A 27932-nucleotide genomic window follows, 5' to 3' on the forward strand; every position below is an offset into this window, starting at 1 on the left:
GTTGCTGTTTTTTTCTCCAGGTATAAATTACATGTTTTTTTTTTTTTTTCAAGGAAAACACCTCTGAAAAAGGCTCTTGTTTATGAAGAGATGAGCATTGGGAGTGGGGGTGGGGGAGTGGGGGTAGGTCCAAGATTATGAAATCACAAAGCTGAGAGTAAAGAGAAAGAAAGCAACAACCCAGTGACCATGATCCCCTTTTGGTCCTGAACATTTTTTCTGTCTTAACTCTTACAGCAGATGATAACTAAAAAATCCTATGGCTCAGACAACAATTTTTCTTGTTGCTGTTTATTTTTCAGTCATGTCCGACTCTTTGTGACCCCTTTTGGGGTTTTCTTGGCAAAGACACTGGAGTAGTTTGCTATTTACTTCTCCAGCTCATTTTACAGATGAGGAAACTGAGGCAAACAGGGTTCAGTGGCTTGCCCAGAGTCACATGGCTAGTAAATGTCGTGAGGCTGGATTTGAACTCAGGAAGAGGAGTCTCGCTGACTCCAGGCCAAATGGATACACTGTACCATCTATCTGCCCCTTTTCTTTTTTCTTTTTTTTTTTTTTTTAGTGAGGCAATTGGGGTTAAGTGACTTGCCCAGGGTCACACAGCTAGTAAGTGTTAAGTGTCTGAGGCCGGATTTGAACTCAGGTCCTCCTGACTCCAGGGCTGGTGCTCTATCCACTGCGCCATCTAGCTGCCCCTCTGCCCCTTTTCTTTAGGTATACATTACATGTTTCCCGCCCCCCCCCAAAAGCACCTCTGAAAAAGGGGTCTTGTTTATGAAGACATGAATGTTGCGGGTGGGGGGGCGTTGTGTCCAAGATTATGAAATCACATAACTGACAGTAAAGAGAAAAAACAAACCAACAAACAACAAAACCAGTAACCAGGATCCCCTTTTGGTTCTGAGCATTTTTTCTGTCTTAACTCTTATAGGGGTCTGATAACTAAAACTTGACTCAGACAACAATACCAATGTAATAATTTAAGAATTCTCTTTTAACCCTCCACTAATAATATTTCTTACCCAGGGAAAAAGTGAAGCAGGGACTAGGGCATACTGGAATTCTGAGGCAAGGCTGCTTGTGCTGTTGGCTAAAGAGAAAGCAGGTCACAGTTAACTAGCTCAATCCTAAAACTACAGCACAGGAGAGGTCTTCAGTGAGGAGAGAGTGGTATCAGGAGAAAGAGGCTTTCTAATTTGTCTGTCTTGCTCCACTGTTTTTTAGCCACTGAGCGAATGAAGATTAAATTAGCTGTCATTTATGACTATACTAGGGTAAATAAAGTTAAAATCAAGAGAATTGACTTTATAAATTGGCATTCTAAGCCCAACAAATCAATGGTATTTAATGAACCAAAACTGGGCAAATCCCTTTGGAGAGCCAACATATAAACAAAGCTATTAATTAGGTCACAGTTATTTCCTAACAAGCTCTTTGTTTGATTTAGTTAGAGTAAACAAAACTATCTCCATCCTTCTTTGTGGAGAAGTATTCACCAGTGAAGCAAAATTCAATTATTACACCTTAAACACTTGCAATTACATGACCTTATTATGACAGTGATGCTGGTTAGCCACTTCATTAGCATGCTGTACTCTTCTAGTCTTAACCTGAGCTGGGAAACAGCAGCAGCCCCAGCTGCTTTACTCAAAAGGCTTAAAGTTTATTGTACTTAAAATAAGTGAAAAGTAGAACAAGATTTAGCCTTAGAAGGTCTAGATGCAGAGTAGTGGGGTGGAGGCAAAGAATTTTTGGTTTGGTGGGTTAGGTTGCTTTGTAATTTTCATGTCCCCCACATTACCTTATACTTATTTTATATGTTATTTAAACTTATATTACCATATACTTCATATTTATATGAATTTATACTGTTATGTATATAAAGAGAGGCAGGGTGGTTGGCTTTGGTGCCAAGAACACCTGGGATCAGGTCTAGCCTTTGACGCATACATATCAATCCTGTGACGCTGGGCAAGTCACTTTACTTTTCAATTCTCTACCTTAAGATTACAAATAGCAGCAAAGGTACTGGCCTGTATTGGTAGAGGGAGTTTCCTTACCTCATAGTTCCCTATCCCAATGAAATGGTCCCTTTGCTTACCTACCGCTGGTAGAACTGCTCCCTGAGTGTGACTGCCCCAGTGCCTAGCACCTTGCTTACACATAAGTTAAAAGATGCTTGTCGGGATGTGGATAGAGCACTGGCCTTGGAGTCAGGAGTACCTGAGTTCAAATCTGGCTTCAGACACTTAACATTTACTAGCTGTGTGACCCTGGGCAAGTCACTTAACCCCAATTGCCTCACTTAAAAAAAAAAAAAAAGATGCTTGTCAACAGAGCCCTTCATAACCTTTCCAGTCTTCTTATACATGACTCCCTTGATATGTTCACTTTGATCCAGTGACACTGGTCTTCTGGCTGTCCCATAAACAAGACAGTCCATCTCTCAGCTCCAAACATTTTCTCTCATAGTCCCTCCTCTGGTTGGACTACTGACCTCCCTGCCTTCCTTCAAGTCCCAACAAAAATCCCACCTTCTACAGGAAGCCTTCCCCAACCCCTCAAAAAAATTTTTTGGAGGGGCAATAAGGGTTAATTGACTTGCCCAAGGTCACACAGCTAAGTAAGTGTCAAGTGTCTGAGGTTGCAGTTGAACTCAGGTCCTTCTGAATCCAGGGCTGGTGCTTTATTCACTGCACCACCTAGCTGCCCCCCCAACCCCTTTTAATCTAACACCTCCCTCTGTTGTTTATGTCCTATTTATCCTGCCCAAAGCTTTCTTTGTATACATATATTTTTACATGGTCTCCTATTAGATTGTAAACTCCTTGAGGACAGGAACTGCCTTTTTTTGCCTCTTTTTGTATTCTCAATGTTTAGCACAGTGCCTGGGTTTAATAAGTGTTTATTGATGTTGTTAATCAAGCAAAAGTTTGACATGGGCCAAAGGGGAGCCTTGAGGATTTTATCTCACTCAAGTTGAGGAACACCTGTGTCCTTGTGATTGGCACATTACTGCTTGCCCATGTCCTAGCTGAAGAAATAAACACACACTTGTTCTCCTAAACTAGTAAGGTTTCCTTCCCAGGAGGTCTCCCCTTTGAAAGTAGCTAGGGATTTTGCTCCCCAGTGTCTAATTCTTCCCCGTTAAGGGGCAGTTTTCCCACCACTCTGATTAGGTAAGTCCATGGACACCAGAGAATAGCTCTGATAAAGCAGATTATCAGAGAATGCTGAAGAAGATGAAGGTACAGCTCCAGGGAAGAAATTCCACATTAAAAATTTACGATGAACTCTGAAGTTCTGCAAAGTACTTTACTTACATTATTTCACAGAAGCCTCACAAAAACAATGTACCTGCCACCACCGTAATTATTATCTGAGTTTTAGAGATGAGGAAATTGAGGCTGAGAGAAATGAGCTGAGTTGCCCATAGTCACATAGCTGGTCAATGTCAGAGGCAGGATTTGAACTCAAGTGTTCTGAACTCTAAGTTAGGCACTCCAAAGTTTATTTGCCTAGAGCTCAAATTGCTTTTCTGATAAAGGATTCAACTCCCCTAAAAGTCCTCCCAAACAATTAAAAGTTCAAAGTATAATTGGCCAAATGTACAAAGAAAAAAGAATTTTGGTAGTCTTGTCAAATGTAATCCTGATGAAAAAACAAAGATTAGTGAAAAGTGGAGTGAGATATTAATTTTTATAGCTCTAACTGAACGGAGAAGATTCTATGAAAGGCTAGCTATGTAGAGCCCTGCACAATTCTCCAGGCCAGTGTGCTTAAATTAAATACATCTGGAAACCTGTCTTGTGCCCTTGCTGTTGATCCTTGACCTAGTTCAATTCACCACCCAATGTGGTTTGGGCATCCTGACATTATCCATTCATTATGGGAGTACTGCACTGTGTAGTGGTGGGCAAATCATGGTTTCCCTGCTGGCACTTGACTTGGGGGCTATATTGCAGCATGCAGACATCAACAACCCTGACCAAATGCTTAATGTGAAATAGGGGTATGTTGTTGGTGACAATAAAACTGCTTAAGAAGTCAGACTGGGCATCACCTGGCAGCAGTGCTCCTGATGTCACACTGAAGGGCTGACATAGACCTATATAGGTTGTCAGGAACATCTTTGTCAGGAAAATGCTGCCCTTCTGCCTTTCCATTTTTTCTTCTTTCTTGTCAATCAGTGAATAGTCCCATATTACATACCTGTGATAAGCCTGAAGAAAAATTATATCTGTCCCAGTGTTTATGAGGGAAGAGATTCTGATCACAGCTACCTGTTTGATTAATGTAAGAGATTTCCTAACCGGCCTATGATAATCAACCTATAAGTTTATTAAAATTTGGACCAATAAGACAGGAACAAATACCTAGAAGCCATTTACTACTAAGATTAAAGAATGTCAGAAATTGGTGCAAAAGTGGTATTCTCAAAAAAAAAAAAGGCAGGAAGAATGGAAAGAAAGCTCTGGAATCGGCATCACAGAAGGCTTGGGTTTAAATCTTGCTTTTAATATTTATGAGCTGTGCTACCCATGGCAAGTCTTTTTTCTGGGGCTAAGTTTCCTCATCTCTAATAACAGAACGCACGTCATGGGGGTTGTTGCAAGGATGACATGAGGTAAGGTAGATAAACTGCTCTTAAGGCATCCTATAAATCCTGGCAATAATATGTTGCCTTTTGTTCAAATCAGTTTCTGTTGAGCTTGGACTGAGATGAGGGAATACAGGAAATCAAAAAGACAAATTAAAAGGAAATGACAACTATATAGTCCTCTTACCATTATTCTGTCACTATCAATAATAGTGTTTAATCTGTGTGCAATAGTCAGCACGGTACACTGGTCAAACTTCTCTCGAATGGTCTTTTGTATTAATTCATCCGTTCTGAAATACAACAAAAAATAATTTAATGCAGAAAAGGAAATGCCAGAGAAAAACAGAGGAGACAATAAAAAAAAGCATACTGTATTTAGTTGTGGAGAGGGAAAAGGTCATAAAAGTAACTAATAATACTTATGCTTTTTAAAATCAAAACTGAAGATGGAGAATGATTAAGAAATATTTTTATAGGATGGCAGAAAATAGTCTTTATCTGGTAGATGGCAAATTAAATATTTGCATTTTGGGGGGGAGACAATGGGGGGTAAATGACTTGCCCGAATTCACACAGCTAGTGAGTGTCAAGTGTCTGAGTCCAGATTTGAACTCAGGTCTTCCTGAATCCAGGGACAGTGCTTTATTCACTGTGCCACCTCACTGCTCCAAATATTTGCATTTTTTAAAGGATGTTTGTTCAACCTCCAGAAAAAGCACTAAAAGCATTTTGGCCACAATGACACCTTTTATCATTCATATATACTATTTACAATATTGTATTATAATGGCAAGACCCTTATATATGTACCTTGGATCCACATTGGCTGTTGCTTCATCAATAATCAATATTCTATTTTTTCGGAGGATAGCCCGGGCAAGGCAAACCAACTGTCTCTGTCCCACACTAAAATTGGATCCTGCTTCTGCCAACTCGGTATCCAATTTGCCTGGAAGATCTTCTATGGCTTCTTTAAGTTGTACCTGCAGGGAAGTGAAGGTGAAGGAAGACTTTCTAAACTAATTCTTACCAAAGACATAATGTCAATCAGCCATGGCATCTTCAAAGATTTTTTTTATTTCAGGAGTCATAAGTTGCTCGTGTCATCCCCAGCCCACAAATGCTTGAGTGACTATGAGGGTTACTCCCAACAGATAATTACGAGGCAGAGTATTGACATGTCAAGGCAAACTTTTTTTATTTTTTATTTTGGAGAATAAATGGAATGGGAACTTAGATACTTCTTTTGACAAATATCAACAAGCATAACATTTATTTCAATCTTTTCACAAGTCTATTCATGACGACTGCACACTAACATAGGCTATGCCAATTCCATTTTGAAACAGGCACTATAAGAATTCCTTAGGTTCAATGTGAGAAAATTTGTTATGTTTTATTTGGTGGTATATATTTTTTTGGTGAGGCAATGGGGGTTAAGTGTCTTGCCCAGGGTCACACAGCTAGTAAGTGTCAAGTGTCTGAGGCCAGATTTGAACTCAGATACTCCTGAATCCAGGGCCGGTGCTTTATCCACTGTGCCACCTAGCTGCCCCCATCTTGCATTTTTATCAGTCAATTTCTTAAGCATTTACTATAATATAAAAAAGAGGCAAAAGACAGTGCCTTCCCTGAAGGAGGTCACAATTTAATGGAGGGGGACAACAAACAAATATGTATAAACAAGCAAACAAAGGTTTATAGAATAAGTAGGAAGTAATTAAAAGAAGAAAGGAACTAGAATTAAGAAGGGTTGGGAAAGGCTTCCTGCAGAAGACAGGATTTTTATAGCATTTTTGGAAAGCACTTAGCTTATGTAATCTCATCTGATCCTCACAACAATCTTGTGAAATAAGGAGTTATTCAAATGAGGAAACCAAGGAGAGGAAACAGGGTCACTCAACTATTAAGTGTCTGAAGCAGGAACTGAATTCAAGTCTTCTTGACTCCAGCACTCTATCCATTGCTCTACCTGGCTGCCTAAGGTGGTGGTGGTGGTTGTTTGTCCTTTCTCAAAGAGGATCATGGCATTGGGGGATATCATAATTTGTAAGGAATTGGATTTAAGTGAGGTAGGGCTGTGCAAAGTCACCAGCCTCACTCTCTCCTCCAGAGCCATCTGGGTCCAGTGGCAAGATATGTATCAGGACGACTGGCAATGGCCCCGAATACAGTGAGAGACCTTGGCCTTTTTAAGCTAAAGTCTTCCCTCAGGAGAAGGGGTCCCAAAAGAGTACATTCCAGGTATAGGGCTAACACTTATAAATCCATGGATACAGATGAGGGAGCTGGAAGAAGTTAGAGGAAAAACTAATAAAGAAAAAAAAAGGAAGGAAAAAAAAGAATTAAAGGAAAGAAGGAAAGAAAGAAGGGAAAAAGGAAGGGAAGAAGAAGAGGGTTCGGGGCACCTAAACTTATAGACCAAGAAAAAGACAAATTAGCCACAAAAACCAAGAAGTGGTCAAGGGCCTAGAAGGTAAATGCAAAGACTTCAGTGTCATGTAAGCTAATGGAGGAGAGAAATATAAATAATGAAGTATACTGTATTGTTCTAAAGTTATGTCATTCCCTCTAAGCTACACAGATAGTTGCCTTATTTATGGTAATTCTACCTTCATAAAATTGTGGTTTACAGGTAACTAATCTCTTAATCTCCTCGAATGATTTCATGGGCTACCACTGGTGTGATGGCATAGTTCCATGAATATGTGATTTGGAAGACAGGTTTAATGAAGCCATTAAGGCAATTACAGTTCAACAATTCAACAAACATTTCTAAAGTGCTTATGTGCATGGTTCTATACTAGGTCCGGGGACTAATAAGGCCAAAATCATGTAGTCTTGTGTCCTTGAGGAATTTACATAGTAATTATCTTGGAAGTCTAAGGAGTCAACAAACCAACTTATTAAATAACGACATTAAATAATGACAGCTAAAACACCCAACAACTGCAATAATCAATAACAAAAACCAAAAGTATAAGGTTAAACTAGTCTTTAACCACACAATAATAGCTATGAAATGAAGAAGTTCATCTTCAAAGCCTACTTGGAATCAAGGTCTTCTAAAACTCCCAGAAATGAGTCAGTTTAAATGATTGGCAGGTACTTTTCTCTAGAACAGTATCTTTTGAGTTGTCTGCAGGGAGTGTAATATAGCAAAAGGAACACTGGACTTGGGTAAAAGATCTATTATCTGTATGGCTGTAGGAGAGTCATTTTAACCTCAGTTTCCTTATCTGTAAAAGGGTCCTGGGGGCAGTAGGTGGCATAGTGTATAGAGCACCAGATCTGGAGTCAGAAAGACCTGAGTTCAAATGTGACCTCAGAAACTTATTAGCTGTGTGACTCTAGGAAAGACACTTAACCCTGTTTGCCTCAGGTTCCTCATTTGTAAAATGAGCTGGAGAAAGAAATGACAAACCACTAAAGTAGCCTTGCCAAGAAAACCCCAAATGGGGTTGCAAAGAGTCAAGCACAACTGAAAATGATTAAACAATAAAATGGTCCTAATAATCTAGGAAAGTCATTTATAAATCTTAACATAATATACAAATTATATAACAACATAAACGATACAATTTCAGCTTGAGAGACAGAGACAGAGACAGAGAGACAGAGACAGAGTTACACACACACAGAAAACACCAAAAATAAAAGGCAAGAATAGGAATGTTGTATTAGAAATTGCACTGGATTCTAGTTCCTGGTCTGCCACAAACTCAGTGTTTCTGGCACCCTATTCACAGTATTTCTGGCTTGATAAAACCATCCACAGATAGTACTCGGCTGGTGTGGTCCTAAAGAGCCCAGGGTCACAAACGCAGAAGTAACACTTTGAAAAATCCCTATAAAAATTATTCTCTATTATTCAATAGCCTATCTTCTCTCTCTAGGAGCCAACACGAGGTAAAGTGATATCTTTTTTTTTTTTTTTCCAGTGAGGCAATTGGGGTTAAGTGACTTGCCCAGGGTCACACAGCTAGTAAGTGTTAAGTGTCAGAGGCCGGATTTGAACTCAGGTACTCCTGACTCCAGGGCCGGTGCTCTACCCACTGCGCCACCTAGCTGCCCCTAAAGTGACATCCTTTAACACATACTTGGAATAAACTGCTTTCAATGGACCAGACAGTGTCCATATCCATAATGAATACTGTCAAAAGAATTATCACCACAACAGCTGAGAATGGATTTTTAGATGGGGACCTATGGAATTTAAAAGGGCCTTGTCAAGGGAGTTTTAGAAGCTTCATAAGTAGTTCTTGCTATATTATTTACCATCAGAAAAGTCTACAGTTATTTCCTAATATATCTTGATGAAAAATAGTATTCAGTAACTAACTTATATGTGTTAATAGTGAAATTACAAGGGAGGCAGTGAGACAGGGCAGTGTACAAGAATACAATCTGGAAACCTACATTCTTGTTCTAACTTTGTCATTAATTAGATGTGTAATTCTGGCTAAATTATAAAAGGCCACACCTTTCTGGGTCCATTTCTTCATCTGGGTCTTTCCAACATATCACAGCTATTTGTCTTCATGCCTTATAGCCTTATATTAGATGCTAGCCTCCTGGAGGGAAAAGGCTGTGAAATTTCATTTCTGCAATAAGGAACACACTGCTTTGCAACAGTGGAAAATTAATAATGAAACTGGGCCAGATAATTTAAAAATTATGCCAATTTCTTTTTTTAAAGTAATAAACATTTTTATTTATAGTTTTGGGTTCCAATTTTTATCTCTCCTTCCCCCTCCCCATCCCCCCTCCCTGAGGTGGTAAGCAATAAGATATGGGTTATACATGTGAAATTATGTAAAACACTACCATAGTAGTAATTTTATATAAGAAAACTTGAATAAAAGAAAAAATGAAAGTGAAAAATGGCATGCTTCAGTCCGTTTTCTATCAATATCAGTTCTTTCTTTGGAGGTGGACAGGTATGTTTCATCAATAGTCCTTTGGGATTGTCTTGGATCATTGTAGTGTTGAGAATTGTTAAGTCATTCACAGTTCTTCATCCAACAATATTGCTGTCTATGTGCACAATGTTTTCTTGGTTCTGTTCACTCACTATACATCAGTTCATACAAGCCTTTTCAGGCCTTTCTGAAATCATCCTGCTTATCATTTCTTATAGCACAATAATATTCCATCACCATCACATACCACAGCTTGTTTAGCCATCCCCCAATTGATGGGCGCTCCTTTGATTTCCAATTCTTAGCCACCACAAAAAGAGCTGCTATAATATTTTTGTACAAATAGATCTTTTTCTCTTTTGGGGGATGTCTTTGGGATATAAGCCTAGCAGTGGTATGGCTGGATCATAGAGTATACATAGCTCTATAGCCCTTTGAGCATAGTTCCAAACTGCTCGCCAGAATGGTTGGATCTCTTCGCAACTCCACCAACAGTGGATTAGAGTCCCAACTTTCCCATATCCCATCCAACATCCAATATTTTCCGTTTTTCTTATATTTGCCACTCTGATAGGTGTGAGGTGGTACCTCAGAGTTATTTTAATTTGCATTTCTAGTGATATAGAGCATTTTTCATATGATCGCCTTAACTTTTTTTGTCTGAAAACTGCCTCTTCATATCCTTTGACCATTTATCAATTGGGGAATGACTTGTATTTTTATAAATTTCACTCAGTTCTCTATATAATTGAGAAATGAGACCTTTATCAGAGATATTTGTTTCAAAAATTCTTTCCCAGTTTTCTGCTTCCCTTGTAATCTTGGTTATATTAGTTTTGTTTGTGCAAAACCTTTTTAATTTATATAATCAAAATGATCCATTTTACATTTTGTTTTACTTTCTAAATCTTCTTTGGTCCTAAATTCTTCCTCTGCCCATAAATGACAGATAAACAATTCCATGCTTTTGGGGGGGGGCAGGGCAATGAGGGTTAAGTGACTTGACCAGGGTCACACAGCTAGTAGGTGTCAAGTGTCTGAGGCTAGATTTGAACTAGGGTCCTCTTGAATCCAGGGCCAGTGCTCTATCCACTGTACCACCTAGTTGCCCCATTCCATATTCTCTTAATATGCTTATGCTATCATCCCCTATGTGTAAATCATATATACATTTTGACCTTATTTTAGTATATGGTGTGAGATGTTGGTCTATACCTTGTTTCTGCCACACTGTCTTCCAGTTCTCCCAGCAGTTTTGTCAAATAATGAGTTTCTGTTCCAAAAGCTTGGATCTTTGGGTTTATCATATACTAGATTACTATAGTCATTTATATTCCCATGATATCCTTGAACTTTTGTTTTTCCATATGAATTTTGTTATTATTTTTTCTAGATCTAGAAAATATTTTTTGATAGTTTGATTGGGATAGCTCTAAATAAATAAATTAATTTAGGCAGGATTATAATTTTTGTTATATTGAATTATGCCAATTTAAAAAATTCTATTCTGTTTTTTCTTTTTGAGTTGTATATTCTCAATATTTTAATTTTTCCATGTAGATTTTATTTTTTATGCCTATGTTTTCTTGAAATTCTCCATATTCCTCTTAAGTTCTGAATCATATACAAATGTTTCCAATTTATATTCCTGAAAAGGTGCATGAAAATTGACTTTATGTCAAATTCTGTTTTCTTACTGAATTTGATTATGCATTTGGAAATGTAATCCGCTTGAAAAAAATTCCCAAAATGTAATAAAATTATCCTTATGAATAGATTTAAATAAAAAAAAAACATTTTAAAGAAAGCCTGCAGTTTTCTAATGAAACATCATTGGTAGTATATTTTTTTTTTTGGTGAGGCAATTGGGGTTAAGTGACTTGCCCAGGGTCACACAGCTAGTAAATGTCAAGTGTCTGAGGCTGGATTTGAACTCAGGTCTTCCCGAATCCACTGCACCACCTAGCTGCTCCACTATTGGTAGTATTTAAAATTAACTGCAAGTGTTCCATACTTTCTTTAATTTTCCATTATTCTGAATAAAGCTTTTAAAATGCCCCTATTTTGGTTGTGCTTTCCTAGCTTTCAGCCTTGACTCGCTGTGAGCTTTAGGACTCCTGATACTATTCTTTTGGACCTTACCATGCTTTGGAATTCATCAGCAATTACTTGTGCTCCATTTCATAATAATTACTGGGTTTCTTATACATTGAAAGTCTCTTTTCATATGTCTCCTTTTGTGTCTTCAGAATGTCAGCTAGAGGGCTTACTATCCTCTTTCATGTGAACTCTTGTAGATACTTTTCTGACAGACTATATCAAATTTTCATTGCCAAATTTAGGATTTTTTAAAAAGTCCTTATGCATGCTATGACTAGATGCTACTGAACTTCACTGTCTTCATATCTGATCTCTGTGGGAAGAAGGACAGGGAAGAAAGGAGGGAAGGAAGAAATGAAGGAAAGAAGAAAATTGGGCAAGAATTTTGTCCTGATGAAGGTTATGCTGGGCAAGTCACTTAACTCTCATTACCCCGCAAAAAAGGGGGAAGGATCTAAGTGGTGCAGTTGATAAAGCACTGGCCCTGGATTTGGGAGGACCTGAGTTCAAATCCAGCATCAGACACTTGACACTTACCAGCTGTGTGACCCTGGGCAAGTCACTTAACCCTCATTGTCCCTCCCCCTCTCCCCCAATCAAGAAGGTTATAGACTCATCACTTTCAGATCCTTTCCAGCTTTAAAATTCTATGAGTTCTATGGGAATCAACAAAGACATTACAATTTCTTTTAAGCTATTCAAAAGGGGGCAGAATAGCATTTGAACTTATCACCGTAACACAAAGGAAGTGAAAATTCTTTAATTTAATGCATCCCAATCCAATGATAACCCTATAGATTCTTGGTAAAAGTTTCCAGTTTGGTGTCATCTGAAAACGAACAGCTTTACTCCAGTAAACACTGATAAAAGTGTCAACAATACCGGACACAGCACCAGGCTATGATGAACATAATTTATTATGTTATTCTGGGTTAGGAGATAATAATGGGAAGAAAGGAACTGTGGATATAACAAAGTGGGCAGACAATGATAAGAAAAAGAATATGACCATGGAACATGGGTTGAGTTTGAGTTCAAGTAGTTCCTTCTCTACTAAGTAATTTTAAGGGAATTGAAGAAACATGAGGAATTAGAATATCCTTAGGGAATGAATTTAAGGACCTTCAAAAAATGAAGCTTCTCTATGAAGCAATGAAAAGAGCCTAGTATTTAATCTAAGTACTTAATACTCTTTGAAGAAATACTAACACTATAAGCCTGGATTTTATTTAATTTTACAAATATGTAAACCTGATTATCAAATACTTAATCACTGTCTTGTTTGAATTCCACTGAGACATTCTAAAATTCCATTTTTATGTTGTTAACATTTCTAGCATTTTCAGTATTTCTAGGGAAGTTACAAAGCAACAAGAAATCCCACTGGAGACAATCTAAATAATTGGGGTTCTAAGGATGAAACAAGTTTAAGTCTTATCAATGGTTTCGTTTATTTTCAGTGCCTTTTTGCATTGAAATTCTTATACTTAAGAGTACATTGATAGTTTTTTTTAACTGTCACCTATTTAAAACATGAGCAAGACTCCTTAAGACAATGTAATCATATAACACTGTAATGAAGTGGTTAAAAAACTAGCACAACAGGGGCAGCTAGGTGGCGCAGTGGATCGAGCACTGGCCCTGGATTCAGGAGGACCTGAGTTCAAATTCGGCCTCAGACACTTAACACTTACTGGCTGTGTGACCCTGGGCAAGTCACTTAACCCCAATTGCCCTGCCAAAAAAAACCATTAGCACAACATTCAGAATAATTTTAGTCTACCAATCAGCTAAATAGCAATCAATCAATAAGCACTTATTAAGTACCTACTGTTTGTCAGGTACTTAATTAGTTATGGGGATACAAAGACAAAAATGAAAGTCTTTGCCCTCAAGGACTTGACACATTTTATTGGGTAAGACAGATACACAGACACACAGCTCCATATGGACACTGTTTCCTATCTGCTGGAGCTAGAAGGGTGTTGGTAATCTTAAAAAAAAAAAACAACCACAATTCTGAAGAGGGGTGGGTTTGGGGGAAGAAATGAGTTCTATTTTGGTTATTTTGGTTGTACTTAATTTGGATGCCATTCAGATACCCATTTTGAGATATCTGCTAAGCAGCTGGTGATAAGGGATGAAAGCTAAGGAGAAAGACTAGATGTGGATCTATATAGCATGGTAGCTGAACCCATGGGAGCTTATGGTCATCACGTGAGAGAAGATAGCAGAAGAGAGCACCAGACAGAGCACTGGGGGCATACACATTATTATTTTTTTTTTTTAGTGAGGCAATTGGGGTTAAGTGACTTGCCCAGGGTCACACAGCTAGTAAGTGTTAAGTGTCTGAGGCCGGATTTGAACTCAGGTACTCCTGACTCCAGGGTCGGTGCTCTATCCACTGCGCCATCTAGCTGCCCGGGCATACACACTATTAAGGGGCTGGATATGAGTGATGATCTAGCAAAGGAGTCTTAGAAGAAGTGGTCAGACAGCTTAGAAAACTAAGGGGCAGCTAGGTGGCGCAGTGGATAAAGCACTGGCCCTGGATCCAGGAGGACCTGAGTTCAAATCCGGCCTCAGATACTTGACACTTACTAGCTGTGTGACCCTAGGCAAGTCACTTAACCCTCACTGCCCTTAAAAACAAACAAACAAACAAAAAACCCAAAAAACAACTAAGGGAGTACAATAAAATGAAAATTCAGACAGAAGAGAACATCTTAAAGCTTGAACAGTGGCAAAGGCCTGTGGAATTCAGAGGGATGAGGACTGAGTTCAATTCTAATGACTTGACAATTAAATTACTGATAACTTTGGAGAGGATAGTTTCTGCTGAATCATAAGGCTGGGTGTCAGATTGCAAGTGCTGAGAACTGTGTGAGAGGTAAGCAAGTGAAGACAATGAGTGGGCCAGATAATGAGGATTTTAAAGAATAGTTAAGAGACCTGGGAATGTTTGTAGATAGGATGGAATGGGCCAGCAGATAGGAAATAAGAGTATGGCCACTGGAGGTCACCACGTCTAAACCCCTCATTTTATAGAGGGGGAACCTGAGGCCAAGAGAGGTTAAGCAACTTGTCCACCATCAAACAAGATGAAAGAATCTGAGATGATGCCAAGTGGCTTTGAGATGTTACAAAGGGAACCCAGGGTGAATGGTCTCTAGTTCCTCAGTAAAGCAGGAGGAAAGGTCTTCTGTTGAGGTGAGGTGAGAAGTGCTATCAGAGACCTGAAAGGAAGAGGGAACTGAAATAGTTATCATGGAGAATGCAACAGAGAATCAATTAGGGAGGAATAAAAGAATTGCCGTATGGGCCCAGTTGAAATTAGAAATTGGAGGAACCAGTGGGAGTAATCCAGACTTTGCTCTATCTATGAGACGAATTTAGACTTTCTATAAGATAAACACATTATGAGAAATTAAACGAGCACCTAATATATGTACAGAGGATTGTGGTAGACAGTGGGAACAGATATATAGTTTAAATAGGCATTGTCCCTGCCTTCATGGCACTTCCAGTCCGAAAGAAGGGATGGAGTCTAACTACAGGTAATTATAATACATGATATGTACATTTGAGAAGTATAGAACAAACTACAATGGGAGGACTAAGAGGGAAGATCATCAGGAACAGGTGATGGTATTATTGGGATGGTAGAATCAGGAAGGGTTTAATGGATTTTACCTGGATTAATTTTATTAGCTAAGAAAGCCCATGGATGCTTACTTATGAAATAAATAGTGAAATAATTTACCTGCAACTGCATTTCATAGTCTCTCAAGAGCTGTAACAAAAGTAGTACTACTACTGAATAAATATGTATCCAATTCACATGAGAGAGACTGATGATCTTAAACACCCCCAAATGGTCAAACAGAAGATGAAGTAATGAGCCTAGATTTAAGGAAAAAAAAAATCCCCAAGTCTTCTGGGAAGTTGGGTGGATGTGTAAAGACTTTTCACAGACACACCTCTAGAAAACAAGAACTACAGGTAAGAAACTGTCTGGCCTCCAAGGTTGGCAGTACACAGTAGAATCTTATCTAACACATTGCAATTTCAGAGACATCCCTAGAAGGGTAAAATAAGTGATAACTACGTTGGTGAAAGGGGAAAAAAAAACAATGAGCCAAAAGAACTGATCAGACTGCTTTAGTTTAATTTATGGGTACATGTTTTCTCATTCTTTTCTTTTTGAAAAAGAGTTACTACACAACTTCTAAATAGCTCCAAGTCATTAAGCCAAACATAGTCCATTTTGTGGGATGCTGTAGGCTGGATTTATGCAGAGAACAAAAAAAACCACTCAAAAGCCCAATGAAACAAAAACAGTTTTCAACACTGTACTGGGTACCTCGGAGAAAACACAGGTAAAGGACTTTGACCCCTTCCCCTGAGGAGCTTAATGACAAGACCAATACACACAGGACCAAGAAACAGAAATATGTAAGTAAGAGGAAGGGTAGTTCATAGAAATGTGCTGAGGAGCCTATAACAGAAGCTATGTGATATTCCTACAGGAAAATATATACATATAAGGGCAGCTGTTAGAAATAAAGTGAAACCTATTTCTAACAGCTCAGTCAAAAGGAATTTTTCTTGCCTCCTATTATACCTACCACTTTCAGAGTATTAAGATGTTACTCATCTTTGCCTAAAAGAATAATACTTTTTAATATGTTTCGACCTTAATTATATTTTACATTGATGAAACATTTTCTCCGTAAAGCCCTAAGTGATTAATAGGTATTATCTCAGGTAAATAGACAATGGAAGACACTTTATTGTTTCTTTTCTATCCTTCCAAGTACAAGGATGCTTGGTGCTATAATAGGTAGCTGAATAATTCCAAATTGCTTTCCAAAATGATTGCACAGATTCACAACTCCACCAACAAAGTACAAATGTGTCTACCTTTCAACAATCCCTCCCTAGACTATTCCTATCTTTTGTTACTTTGCCAATCTGTAGAGCAAGAGGTTAAAGTTCAGGGTTGTTTTGATTTGTCTTTTTCTGATTATTACTGATTTGAACACTTTCATTTGGTTGTTAGTAATTTGTAATTGTTTTAGAAAACTCACTGTTCATATCCCTCGATTATTTATCTTTTGGGGAATGGCTGTGTGTGTGTGTGTGTGTGTGTGTGTGTGTGTGTGTGTGTGTGTAAACAGCTTATATATATTGGACACCAAATCCTTATCAGAGATATTTGATGCCAAGATTTCCTCCCCATTAAACCACTTTCTTTCTTATCCTAGGTGCATTAATTTTGTTTGTTCATAAGTTTTTCAGTTTCATGTAATCAAAATTATCCAGGTTATCTTTTGTAATTTCCATTTCCTTTGTTTCAGAATGTATCTCCTACCCATACCTCTGAGAGGTATATATCTATTTCTCTTTTAATTCTTTAATAGCATGACCTTTAATGTTAAGGTCATGTATCAATTTAAAATGTATTGTGAAATACAGTGTAAAGTGTTGGCCTAAGCCCAATTTCTGCCAGACTGCTTATCAGTTTCACCAGTAGCTTTTGTAAAATAGAATTTTTTTTCCCTAAGCAATTTATGTTTTCTGGTTTATTGAGTTCCATTGTTTCTGATTCTTCCTTGTCTAGTCTATTATACTGATCTAAATCATTATTTTTTAACTAACACAAAATAACTAATTAACTATAATAAATGTTTTTTGCTGATTGTTGCTTTAATTTAGTTTTAGGGCTAGAGACCTATTCCTCCTTCATTCATACCTCTATTCATTATTGCCCTTAATATTCTAGATCTTTTATTTTTCCAAATGAATTTTGTTATTTTGTCCAGTTCTGTAAAGTATTTCTTTGATAATATGATTGTTATAGCATTAAAATTGTAAATTAATTTTGTTAGTATTTTAATTTTTATTATATTTGCATGTTCCAGCCATGAGCACTGCACATTTCTCCAGATATTAGAGTTGTTCTTTATTTCTTTAAGGATCACTTTGGAATAAAATCTATAAAAGTGTTTTGTGTGCTTTGGTAGATTTATTTTCAGATATTTTATGCATTTTGTAATAAATTGGAAAGTGCTTTTGCATTGTTGTCTTGGATTTGGTTATTATTCTATAGAAAGGTAGCGGTTTCTTTGAGGATTTATTTTATAGTCTAGGCATCCTTGCTTCACTCTAGTATTTTACTGGGAAAGGTTCTAGATTATTCCCATTGCATAAAGAAGGTTGCTTTTGGTTTTACTTACTTTTTATGATATTAAAAAAGGTCCTTTCATGCATATATTCTGTAGGATTTTTAGCATAAATGAATGTTATACTTTGTTAAAAGACATTTCCTCATGGATGGAAATAATGATGTGGTTTCAAATGTTTTAATTTTTAATATAATTATATGTTGATTGTTTTCCATCCTAACATCCTTGGTATAAATCTAATTTGATTATGATGAATATTACTTGGATAAGTTGCTGTAGTCTGACAGGATTTTATTTAAATTTTTTAATCAGTGTTAATTAATGATATTGGTCAATAGTTCTCTTTCTGTGTTTTATTTTTCCCTGGTTTAGCTATTAGGGCTATATTTATCTCAGAGAAGGAATCAAGTAGGGTATTTTCTTTTGTAATTTTTGAGAATAATCTGTATAGTATGGGTACTAAATGTCATTTAAAAGTCTGATAGAATTATCCCACCCATCAGGATTAGGAATTTGTTTGGTTTCTTTTAGTGGTTCCTTAATAGGAACAATTTCCTTTTCTGATAATGGATTATTCAATTTGGTCTTTGTTGTTTAGGTTTATATTTTTGAAGATTTTCCTCTATTTCTTTTGTGCTCTCAGTTTTCTGAGTATATAACAGTATATATAGGCTCTGATAATTTTTTTTTTCTTTTGGCTTTCTTACGAATTTACCTGAACAATTTGGTATTTTCTTCAGTAAGTAGTTCTTCTATTTTTATTTATTTTTTAATTTTTTTGGTGAGGCAATTGGGGTTAAGTGACTTGACTTGCCCATGGTCACACAGCCAGTAAGTGTTAAGTGTCTAAGGCCAGATTTGAACTCAGGTTCTCCTGACTCCAGGGCCGGTGCTCTATCCACTGCGCCACCTAGCTGCCCCCTCCTTCTATTCTTTTAAATCAGATTTGGCTAAAAGTTAATTAATTTTATTGAGGTTTTCAAAGAAGCAGCTTTTAGTTTTATAATTTCTATAGCTTTTTTGTTATTGTTCTTGTTTTCTGTTTGTCTATTTCTCCTCTATTTTTTCATCTTTTCCTTTAGGCTTATTAAAGCTTGTTGACATTCTAATGTTTAAAAATGCATCATGACTCCATTAACTTATTCTTTATCTTTGGAAACTATTTTAAAAATATGGAATAGCACTCCGGGATGGTGAGGGGTGAGAATTACTGGGGGAAATTACAGTGAAAACTTATTTAAAACAAATAAATAAAAGAGAATAGCTGATCAGAGAAGTTTCCTTTCAGAACCTCCTCTTTTACACAAAATATAAACATATATAAAATTGAAATAAAGGACATTTTATAAATTACCTCTTTCAAGGCATTCCACAATTCTTCATCTGTGTGCTCATTAAAAGGATCCAAATTTTTTCTCATCGTTCCAGTGAATAAAACAGGTTCCTAGAATTCCAATAAAATGTCTGTTATTGTATGAAGTTGAATGGATAAACAAAGACTTAGTCATTTATTTTAACAATATAATAAAGCACAAAATGTCACCACCTTAAAAGTAACAAATGCTAGTGAATATATACAACTTCTATATTTGCTTTCCATCATACCAAGTTCTACATCGCATTTGTATCATAGATAGCTAAACAGCATAATCAGGAGAGTAGAAAAGAAAGAGAAGAAAAAGGTGTGAAAAGGAAGAAAAGGTGTAAAATATTTTTCCTGGTGATATCTGTTTAACAAACAGGAAAAACTACGATTCAGTTATCTGATGAACCTTACTTCAAAGGGTACCAATAAAAACCAATGATAGATTCAAGTATAGTACCTGGGAAATATGAATAGCATGCTTAGTTAAGACTTGTGACTTGAGGGGAAATTGCTAAACATTACACTAGCATTGAATGATAAACAAGGACATTTTCTCCACTGGTAAAAGATATTGCTGGTATGGGGAGTCTCCTCAACTAATACAACTGGGACTTTCTGTTCCTGCCTGAAGGAGAAATAAACTAATGGGAATGACAGCACCCTTTCTATTAAGAGACTCAAGCTGATATCTACTTTATCTTTTCCATTCATCTGCTGGGATGGATGCCCTACTATTATCACCCGTAAGGGTGGGATAATATTAAAACCATTTTGAGGAGTGTCATAACCAAAATATGTACTCCCTTCTTTACTTCAAGAGTAGTTGGGGATCTGATGTCCCCAGCTTCATGCTTTCTGGGCCCCAATGGTAATGTAAATTAAGAAAAGAAACCACTATGCACATAACAAGCAGATGATGCAGCTCATTTAACATTTTCCCATAAAGTATGACATCAGAAGAATGGCATATAAAGAAGTGGGTATAGCAAAAGAACAAAACCGGCTGATTTCAGAGGGGCAGTGGAGTACAGATGTTCACAAGTTCACATTTGTAATGAATAACAATAAAAAAATAGGACTATATCATTTTACTGGGCTCCACTTATTCAGACTTTGGTCTGTCCTTGCAGTGATGTCCTGCGATATATCCCAAAGTTCCCTCCATTTTCAGACAAGCAGGAACATGGTTTAGGGGAAAGATTGCTAGACTCAGGGCTAGGGGACTCGGGTTAAAACCACAGCTCTACTACCTGTGGGACCCTGGGCACTACTTCAAATTCTACATCTGTAAAACAAGGGGGTTGGAACTGGGTTCTTAAGCAGGAGTCCATGGACCTCCCCAGGGATCTTATGGATAGATTTCAGGGGGTTCATGAACTTGTATGGGAAAAAAATTATACCTTTATTTTTACTAACCTCTAGCTGAAATTTAGCATTCCCTTCAATTGTTTAAGAATACCATCTTGAGAAGAGGGTAGCGCAGTGGATAGAGCACTGGGTTTAGAGTCAATCTTTCTAAATTCAAATCTGACCTCAGACACTTTGTAGCTGTGTGATCCTGGGGAAGTCACTTCACCCTGTTTGCCTCAGTTTCCTCATCTGTAAAATGAGCTGGAGGGGCAGCTAGGTAGCGTAGTGGATAGAGCACTGGCCATGGAGTCAGGATTACCTGAGTTCAAGTCCGGCCTCAGACACTTAACACTTACTAGCTGTGTGACCCTGGGCAAGTCACTTAACCCCAATTGCCTCACTAAAAAAAAAAAAAAAAGAGCTGGAGAAGGAAATGGCAAACTACTCAGCTATCTTTGCCAAGAAAACTCTAAATGGGGTCACAGATAGTTGGACACCACTGGGAAAAAAAAAGACTGAATCCAGAGGCTTTATTCATTTATGAATGTAGGCAACAAATATTATTCTGAGGAGTCCATAGGTTTCACCAGACTGCCAAACAGGTCTATGACACGAAAAGAATCCCTGGATTACATGGTCTGGCTTTAAGTTAGTTATCATCTTAATTACCCTAAGGTAAGTTTTCTTATAAGTATCTTTTGTTTAAGGAGAAAGACAACTACCTTTCCCCCCTCATAATGCTAAGTCTTTTGATAACAGGCCTTGAGAAAGTCAACAGCATAGTGTACTAAACTAAGACCATTTCTCAATTGAAAAAAGATTCTTCATTTTTATTATTAACTTAACAAATATGAAAATTATACAAAGAACAAAGGATATGGAGATGGAACTGTGTGTACTTTTCATAGTTTGGTTTTTTTTTTAAAGCACTGTATATTATATTTAACACAGAAATAAAATCTCCCTGTTTCTTCATGTCCCCTTATGGACTACTTGCTTTCTTCTGCATATTTTTTAATGCTTTATTGACCATTGCTCAATTTCTGAGAAGCCCAAGAACATAAAATAGAGAGGTATACTACTCCTTCTTCTAACCATGAAAAATAATGACAGAGAGACATTTCATGGTTTCTCCTATCAACCTGGATTTAGGATTGGTAGGGGGAAAAATTGACAAGAAAGATAGATGGTGTCATTATTGAAAAATATGTACTCCTAAGCATAGGACAGGAATTTAAAAGGCTCTAAATGAGTCTGATAGCTGGCCATAATGAATCAAGAAACAAATGTGATGTACACAGAACTACTGCCCTTTAAAAATATACATACTGATTGTGAATAATGGCCCAAAATTGCTTCTGGGGGAACCAAATGAATTTTCTTTTAATTGGACCAAATTATTTAAAAATTTTATCCTTGAGCTCGAGGATTGAGTTCAAGAGGGCAAAATAATCCATTCTCTCCTTTGTGTTCACACCAGACTTAGAAAAAGCAACTTGCTCAAGTCTAGAGAGAAAGAATATGAGAAGTGTCTTATGGGTACCCATGTTACCCCACACCATTTGGTGACATCTCCTGCTCTATTGGGGTTCTGTGACTAGGCTAGCAGTAGATAGAGAAGACAAATGAGTTAACATTTTAGTGCTTCATTACTGGCTTAACCCTGTGGTTTCCTGGTGTCCTCACATCCATCTCATCTACACTGTTGGAAGTTATTTTTGGTGGCTCATTTTTCCTTGGCTATTTCCCTGTTTTATCTGTTTAATCACCCAATGTCCAGCTAGCGAGAAGACTTATAATCTGGACTTTAATGAAAGAATCTAATATGATAAGTTGGGCCACAGGCAGGAACTGGGTTCATAGAAGTTGAAAGGGAGAAATAAGAATGCCTATGCTTCCCAATAATCACCACTACATGGTTGGGTAACTGATATCATTTTGCTTACCTTCTCAGTGGGTAGGCCATGGTTGGTAGGGAGAGAATTGTGAATTCAAAATTTAAAAAGGAAAGAATATTAAAAGTAGTAATTTTTTTTTAAAGGAAATTACCACCCTGATCTGTTTTTTGTTTTTGTTTTTTGTTTTTGTTTTTTTGAGGGGCAATGGGGGTTAAGTGACTTGCCCACGGTCACGCAGCTAGTAAGTGTCAAGTGTCTGAGGCCGGATTTGAACTCAGGTACTCCTGAATCCAGGGCTGGTGCTTTATCCACTGTGCCACCTAGCTGCCCCACCCTGATCTGAAATAAACTACTTCTCATGGTATTGCCCAAATAAACGGACTTGTTAAGAAATGTTTCTCCCACATTAACACACTCTCATCTAGCAGCTGAAGATTCACCATCTCTGAGGGAAACAAACAGAATTTCACCTAATTACAAAGTTAGATTCTAGGACATGTCAATGGTAACTGAGGGTTTTTGTTTTCTTGTTTGTTTGTTTTTAGATTTTTTAAAAAGAGGGTCTTCCTTCTTTAGTTGATAGTTTGAGAACTTTAGTAAATGGAGATTTTTGGAAGACTATGATTTAAAAAAAAAATTTTAAGTTCCATTGCCTGCCCCAATATATAAACAACTGCCCCTCAAACTTAGTCCTTCCAGAAGAAGGAAGATCCCTAAATCTGAAATGGCTGATTCTTTTTTATGCTTTGGGGACTAGAGAAGGATGCTTGCTGGCACCTTGGCCTTCAAAGGGGTCAGAGTGAAAATCCTGGAACTGCTCAATCAGCTCCTGTTATAACAATAATCAAAACATAGCTTTCTTTTTAAGAAGGTTTCTGGCTTATTAACTCGAAATCAGGGTGTCATATAAAATAAATCACCTCAAAGGAATTTTTTTTAAAAGTTCATTGTAATTACAGTATATCTCTAAGTTTTCCTTTGTCAATTCAAAAAAGGTACTTTGAATCAATCCCTCTTGCTTGACTTAGCAATACAAAAACAAAAGAGCAAGAAAAAAATCTTCCTCCTATATGACATGTCAAAGATATTTATTTCAATTAGTAAAACTTCCATCAAAACCTGTTGAATGAGAAAAATGGTTTAATAAAACATTAACTGATGGAAGAAACATTTTCCTTTAAAACCGGCAAGTAATTTAACAACATCTGTTTTAATATGCTGATGTGTTTTATACATGTTGCTCATTTTATTTCCTACTTCATTCCATTTTCATAGGCTTGCCAAATAAGAAATCCCATTATAATGTCTTCATAAGGGTAATAAAAGTCCTAACAGAAGACATGTACTGCAAGAGCTGATAAGGGTCATTTTTAATTATTCTTTCTGATAGAAATTATTATTTAAAATAGCTGTCTTCAGGAGATGGAGTTAATAACCTAACCCTGTAAATAAGTGTTGTAAAAATGCTTGCAGCTTAGAAAAAGGCATACCATTTGCAAGTAGGAGATTTACACAAAGACATACAACCTTCATGTAGATGTAGCCAAAATTTATAAGTACATGCCAGGACACATTAAAAAAAAATCTGCAGATCTATTTTTAAATTGTATTTGATCATAGCTTTAACCTAACTTACATTCAGCAAGGGATGGAGAGGGAAAAAGCACCCTGATTCTCTATGGCATACATTAGACAATGCCAAATTTGTCTTTTAGTTAAAATTAGGGGAATAAAGGTAATAAAACACACACACACACACACACACACACACACACACACACACACACACACACACCCCACAAAAAAAATCCAACAACAACAAACCAACCAACCATTGCATGCAGTGGTAATTTTGTTCTTTGCAACTAAAGCAATACAAACTAGAAGTGTCACACAAAATGGCTACTTTCAATCAAACAGTTTAGTGTAGAAAACTGATAATCCTTCCATACAACAGAAAGCCTCAAAGACCACAGTCTTTAGACCTCTGCATGACTGGCTGGAAAACAAGCCTCTCATTATCTCAGGAAGAAATCCTACCCACTAACCTTCAGACACTTAAAACCCACTGGGAGCAGTCTGAAAACCGTACAACTGCTTACAAACTAGCAAGATAAAAGAGAAAACGTTTTACTTCACTTGATCATTTTATGTTCCAAATTGAGAAACTTCCCGCAACTAAAATACAAGAATAAAGAGTGGCCATCTTTGCTGTTTGTCAAATGTGGGGAAAGCAGCATTTTTTTTTTTTAAGTCTTCCTGTTTCTGAAGCCTGAGGAGCTTGATTAAGTTGAGTTCCCTGTTTTCAAATGAAGGAAATCACCTGAAATCACTCAATACTGAGGTTGGGTTTCCCCACCCCACTCCATCCTGTAGCCTTTGAGTGAACTGACCATCATCCATTTTCAGAAGAAAAGGACATTGTGCCCCAACAAAAGAAAAAGAATTTAAGTCCATGTAAAGTCCTTTTCGATACAAAAAGGTCACTAACTCCAGCCAGTAGTTCTACTGTGCTTTAATGAAGCCTTCAGTGTGCAGAAACAAAAGGAGGGTTGCATTAGGCTGCAATCCAATTGTATTTCTTTGCTAGTAATAGCATACCCACCTCTTTCTCTTTGGGTTTTGTTCTTGAAAAGACAAAAGGAAAACCAGGTAATAAAAAGTGGTTTTGAAGAGAAGCTGCTCTTCTTAACCTACTTTCCCCTCCCTCTCAGTGTAGGGAAAAAAAAAAAGACCAGGGAAGTGAAATATCTAAAATGGTGGGACTGTTTAAAAACAAAACCAAACCAAAAAACCTTGCTGTGCAAGAAGCTCTATAAGTCACTTTAAAAAAAACCCAGATGCAAAAACCACAAATCAATTAAATTAAAAAAAAAATCTCCATTGTAATCATGATACAGAGCCGCCCTTGATCTGCACCAGCCCTTAGGGTGCTATTCATAAATCCTAAATTTGCATGGGATTACTCTCCATTTGTAAACAGTTTCTTTGTGCAATAGGATAGGAGCTTGAGCTGCAAAGAATTCATCCAAAAAGTTTTGAAATACATTTTGCCAGATCACTGTCAGATAAGTAAACTACTCCCTGAGTGTAATTTCACCTCTGTGTTCTCTTTTGGAAGCTCATTTAACTCCTTCAGGTCATGACCATGCTACAGTTTAAATGAAATAAGACATACATTTAAAAAAAAAAAAAGGAGGAGAACTTTTAACAGGCACGGGGTTGTTGAACTATTACATTAACACTATCATAGATCTAGAAATGGAAGACAAATGGAGACTTAGTCTTCTTGAAGACTGTCATAAAGATTGTTGCTGTCTGGTTGTTTTTCAGTTGTTTCTGACTCTTCGTGACCCCATTTGGGGCTTTCTTGGCAAAGTAGAGGGGTCTGCCATTTCCTTCTCCAGGTCATTTAACAGATGAGGAAACTGAGGCAAACAGGGTGAAGTGACTTGCCCAGGGTCACACAGCTAATGAGTGTCTGGGGCCAGATTTTAACTGAGGAAGATGAGACTTCCTGACTCTAGGCCTGGCTCTCTATCCACTTCGCCAGTTAACTGCTTCTAGCCCAGAGATAGGAAACATCTAAAACAGTATTTGAACTTCAGTTCTCTAACCTCCAGAACCAGTGATCCTCAAAATGGAAGCACTCTGCTATATGAACAGGGAAGCTATGTTAGCCTGGACAGGTATACTGAAGGACCCATGTTCAAATCCGGCCTCAGACATTTGGCAATTGAATGACCCTGGACAAGTCACTTCAATCTTTTTCAGTTTTTATTTCTTCATCTATTAAAAAAAAAAGACAATAAAAGGAACTAACTTGAAGGGGTATGAAGATCAAAGGAAATGACAGGTATAAAGTACTTTGCAAACTTTAAAGCTTTAAAAGCAAGCAGCAAATACAAAATCCAGGCAGATAAATTCCTTCTTTGAGAACACAGCAACATCACTCTTCACTTATGACTGTTCACTCATAGAGCATGACCAGCATCTTTCACAGTCCCTCCAAGTTCCAATCCTCACTACCACCATTCTATTTTCTTATCTCTGACTCTGTCTTGTTAATGAGTCAGAAGAGATAAAGAGATCCAGTTGTGAAGCTTAAGACCCGGAATCCCCAGCATTCCTTTGTTGGAGAATCAGGAGGCTGTCAAAAAGGACTCACTTTAGACAAATAGCATTGTTTTCTTATTCTCATGCTGCCTGAAATGTTCCAAATTTCTCGGAGTGGGAGAAGGCAACTGGAGGCCCAGGCAATGATTTCTAGCCTTCAAATCCAGAAGGAAATGGCCATTTAAGATTCCCCCTCTGGGGCAGCTAGGTGGCACAGTGGATAAAGCAGTTTAAATCCGGCCTCAGACACTTGACATTTATTAGCTGTGTGACCCTGGGCAAGTCACTTAACCCCCATTGCCCCGCAAAAAAAAAAAAAAAAGATTCCCCCTCTCTCTCTGGTCCTAGTTACTCAGATAAATTATGGCATTTATCCCCATTGTCCCTCTTTTCTCTTTCATTAGTAGGTCCTGTTCTTATCACTGAGGAAACCAGGCTTTGAGATTCTGCTCAAAACCCCCCATCCTCTAGACAAAAAGGGAAAACAATCCTTGCTCAGAAATTCTGTTTTACTCAGAAATCAAATGAAACTTGAGTTTACTGACAAAACAAAACCAAAAACCATTGACCCCATCATTGACAATGGAGACAAAATGTTTTCAAGTGCCCAGTCTATCCAAATGTTAGGAGACCATTAGAAAGGAACATTGCTAACAGTGGAAGAGTGCTTTGGGGTAAAAGTTACAAATTAATCCAATGTCAATCTTGTAGTTTCTAGGGATGTTTCAAAAGTTGGGAAGTGAGGAAGTCAGGGGAAAAATTGTGCATAAAATATCTCAGAGAGCACTGTGGAAATGTCAGGAAACAGAGCAGCAAGGAGAATGGAGTTAGTCAAGGAAGGAAGTGAGTAGGTTTATCCAGAGGCAGAGAAATGTAGTGCAAAAAGTCTTAGAGTGGAAGTTAGAGCACTTGTGGTCCAGTTCTGCTACCCAATCACCTGGGTGACCTTGAATAAAACACTTGGCCTCTCTGGTCTTCAGTTAACTCCAATATCAAACAATGGGATTGGACTAGAAGAACTCTAAGGTCCCTTCTGATTCTTAATTAATGATTCATTGGTAGGGTTCTGGAGTGCCAGGAGAAGAACAGAAAGGGAAGGGCTTGGATGGTGAATATAGAACAGTGAGGGTCCTTTCCCTTATGCATTCTGTTCATAAGGGCATATCTTTGTTTGTTTTTGTTTGCTGGGCAATGAGGGTTAAGTGACTTGCCCAGGGTCACACAGCTAGTAAGTGTCAAGTGTCTGAGGCTGGATTTGAACTCAGGTCCTCCTGAATCCAGGGCCAGTGCTTTATTCACTGTGCCACCTAGCTGCCCCAATAAGGGCATATCTTAAAGCAATATTGCTTTAAAAAAAAGGCCAATATGGTGTAATGGTAGACAGAA

General features: G+C 37.6%; 1 protein-coding gene across 1 annotated transcript in view; it reads right to left on the minus strand.

Annotated features, from left to right (window-relative positions):
• The window catches only part of ABCC4 (ATP binding cassette subfamily C member 4), a 280662-nt gene that overhangs the window by 19217 nt on the left and 233513 nt on the right, over positions 1–27932 (minus strand). Inside the window, exons 27-29 of the mRNA XM_043990550.1 lie at positions 19171–19260; positions 5417–5589; positions 4791–4896 (exon numbers count right to left, since the gene is read on the minus strand). Coding sequence (XP_043846485.1) covers positions 4791–4896; positions 5417–5589; positions 19171–19260 — 369 coding nt within the window. The remainder of the gene's footprint in view (positions 1–4790; positions 4897–5416; positions 5590–19170; positions 19261–27932) is intronic.

Source organism: Dromiciops gliroides, chromosome 3 (assembly GCF_019393635.1).
Source record: "Dromiciops gliroides isolate mDroGli1 chromosome 3, mDroGli1.pri, whole genome shotgun sequence".
NCBI lineage: Eukaryota > Metazoa > Chordata > Mammalia > Microbiotheria > Microbiotheriidae > Dromiciops > Dromiciops gliroides.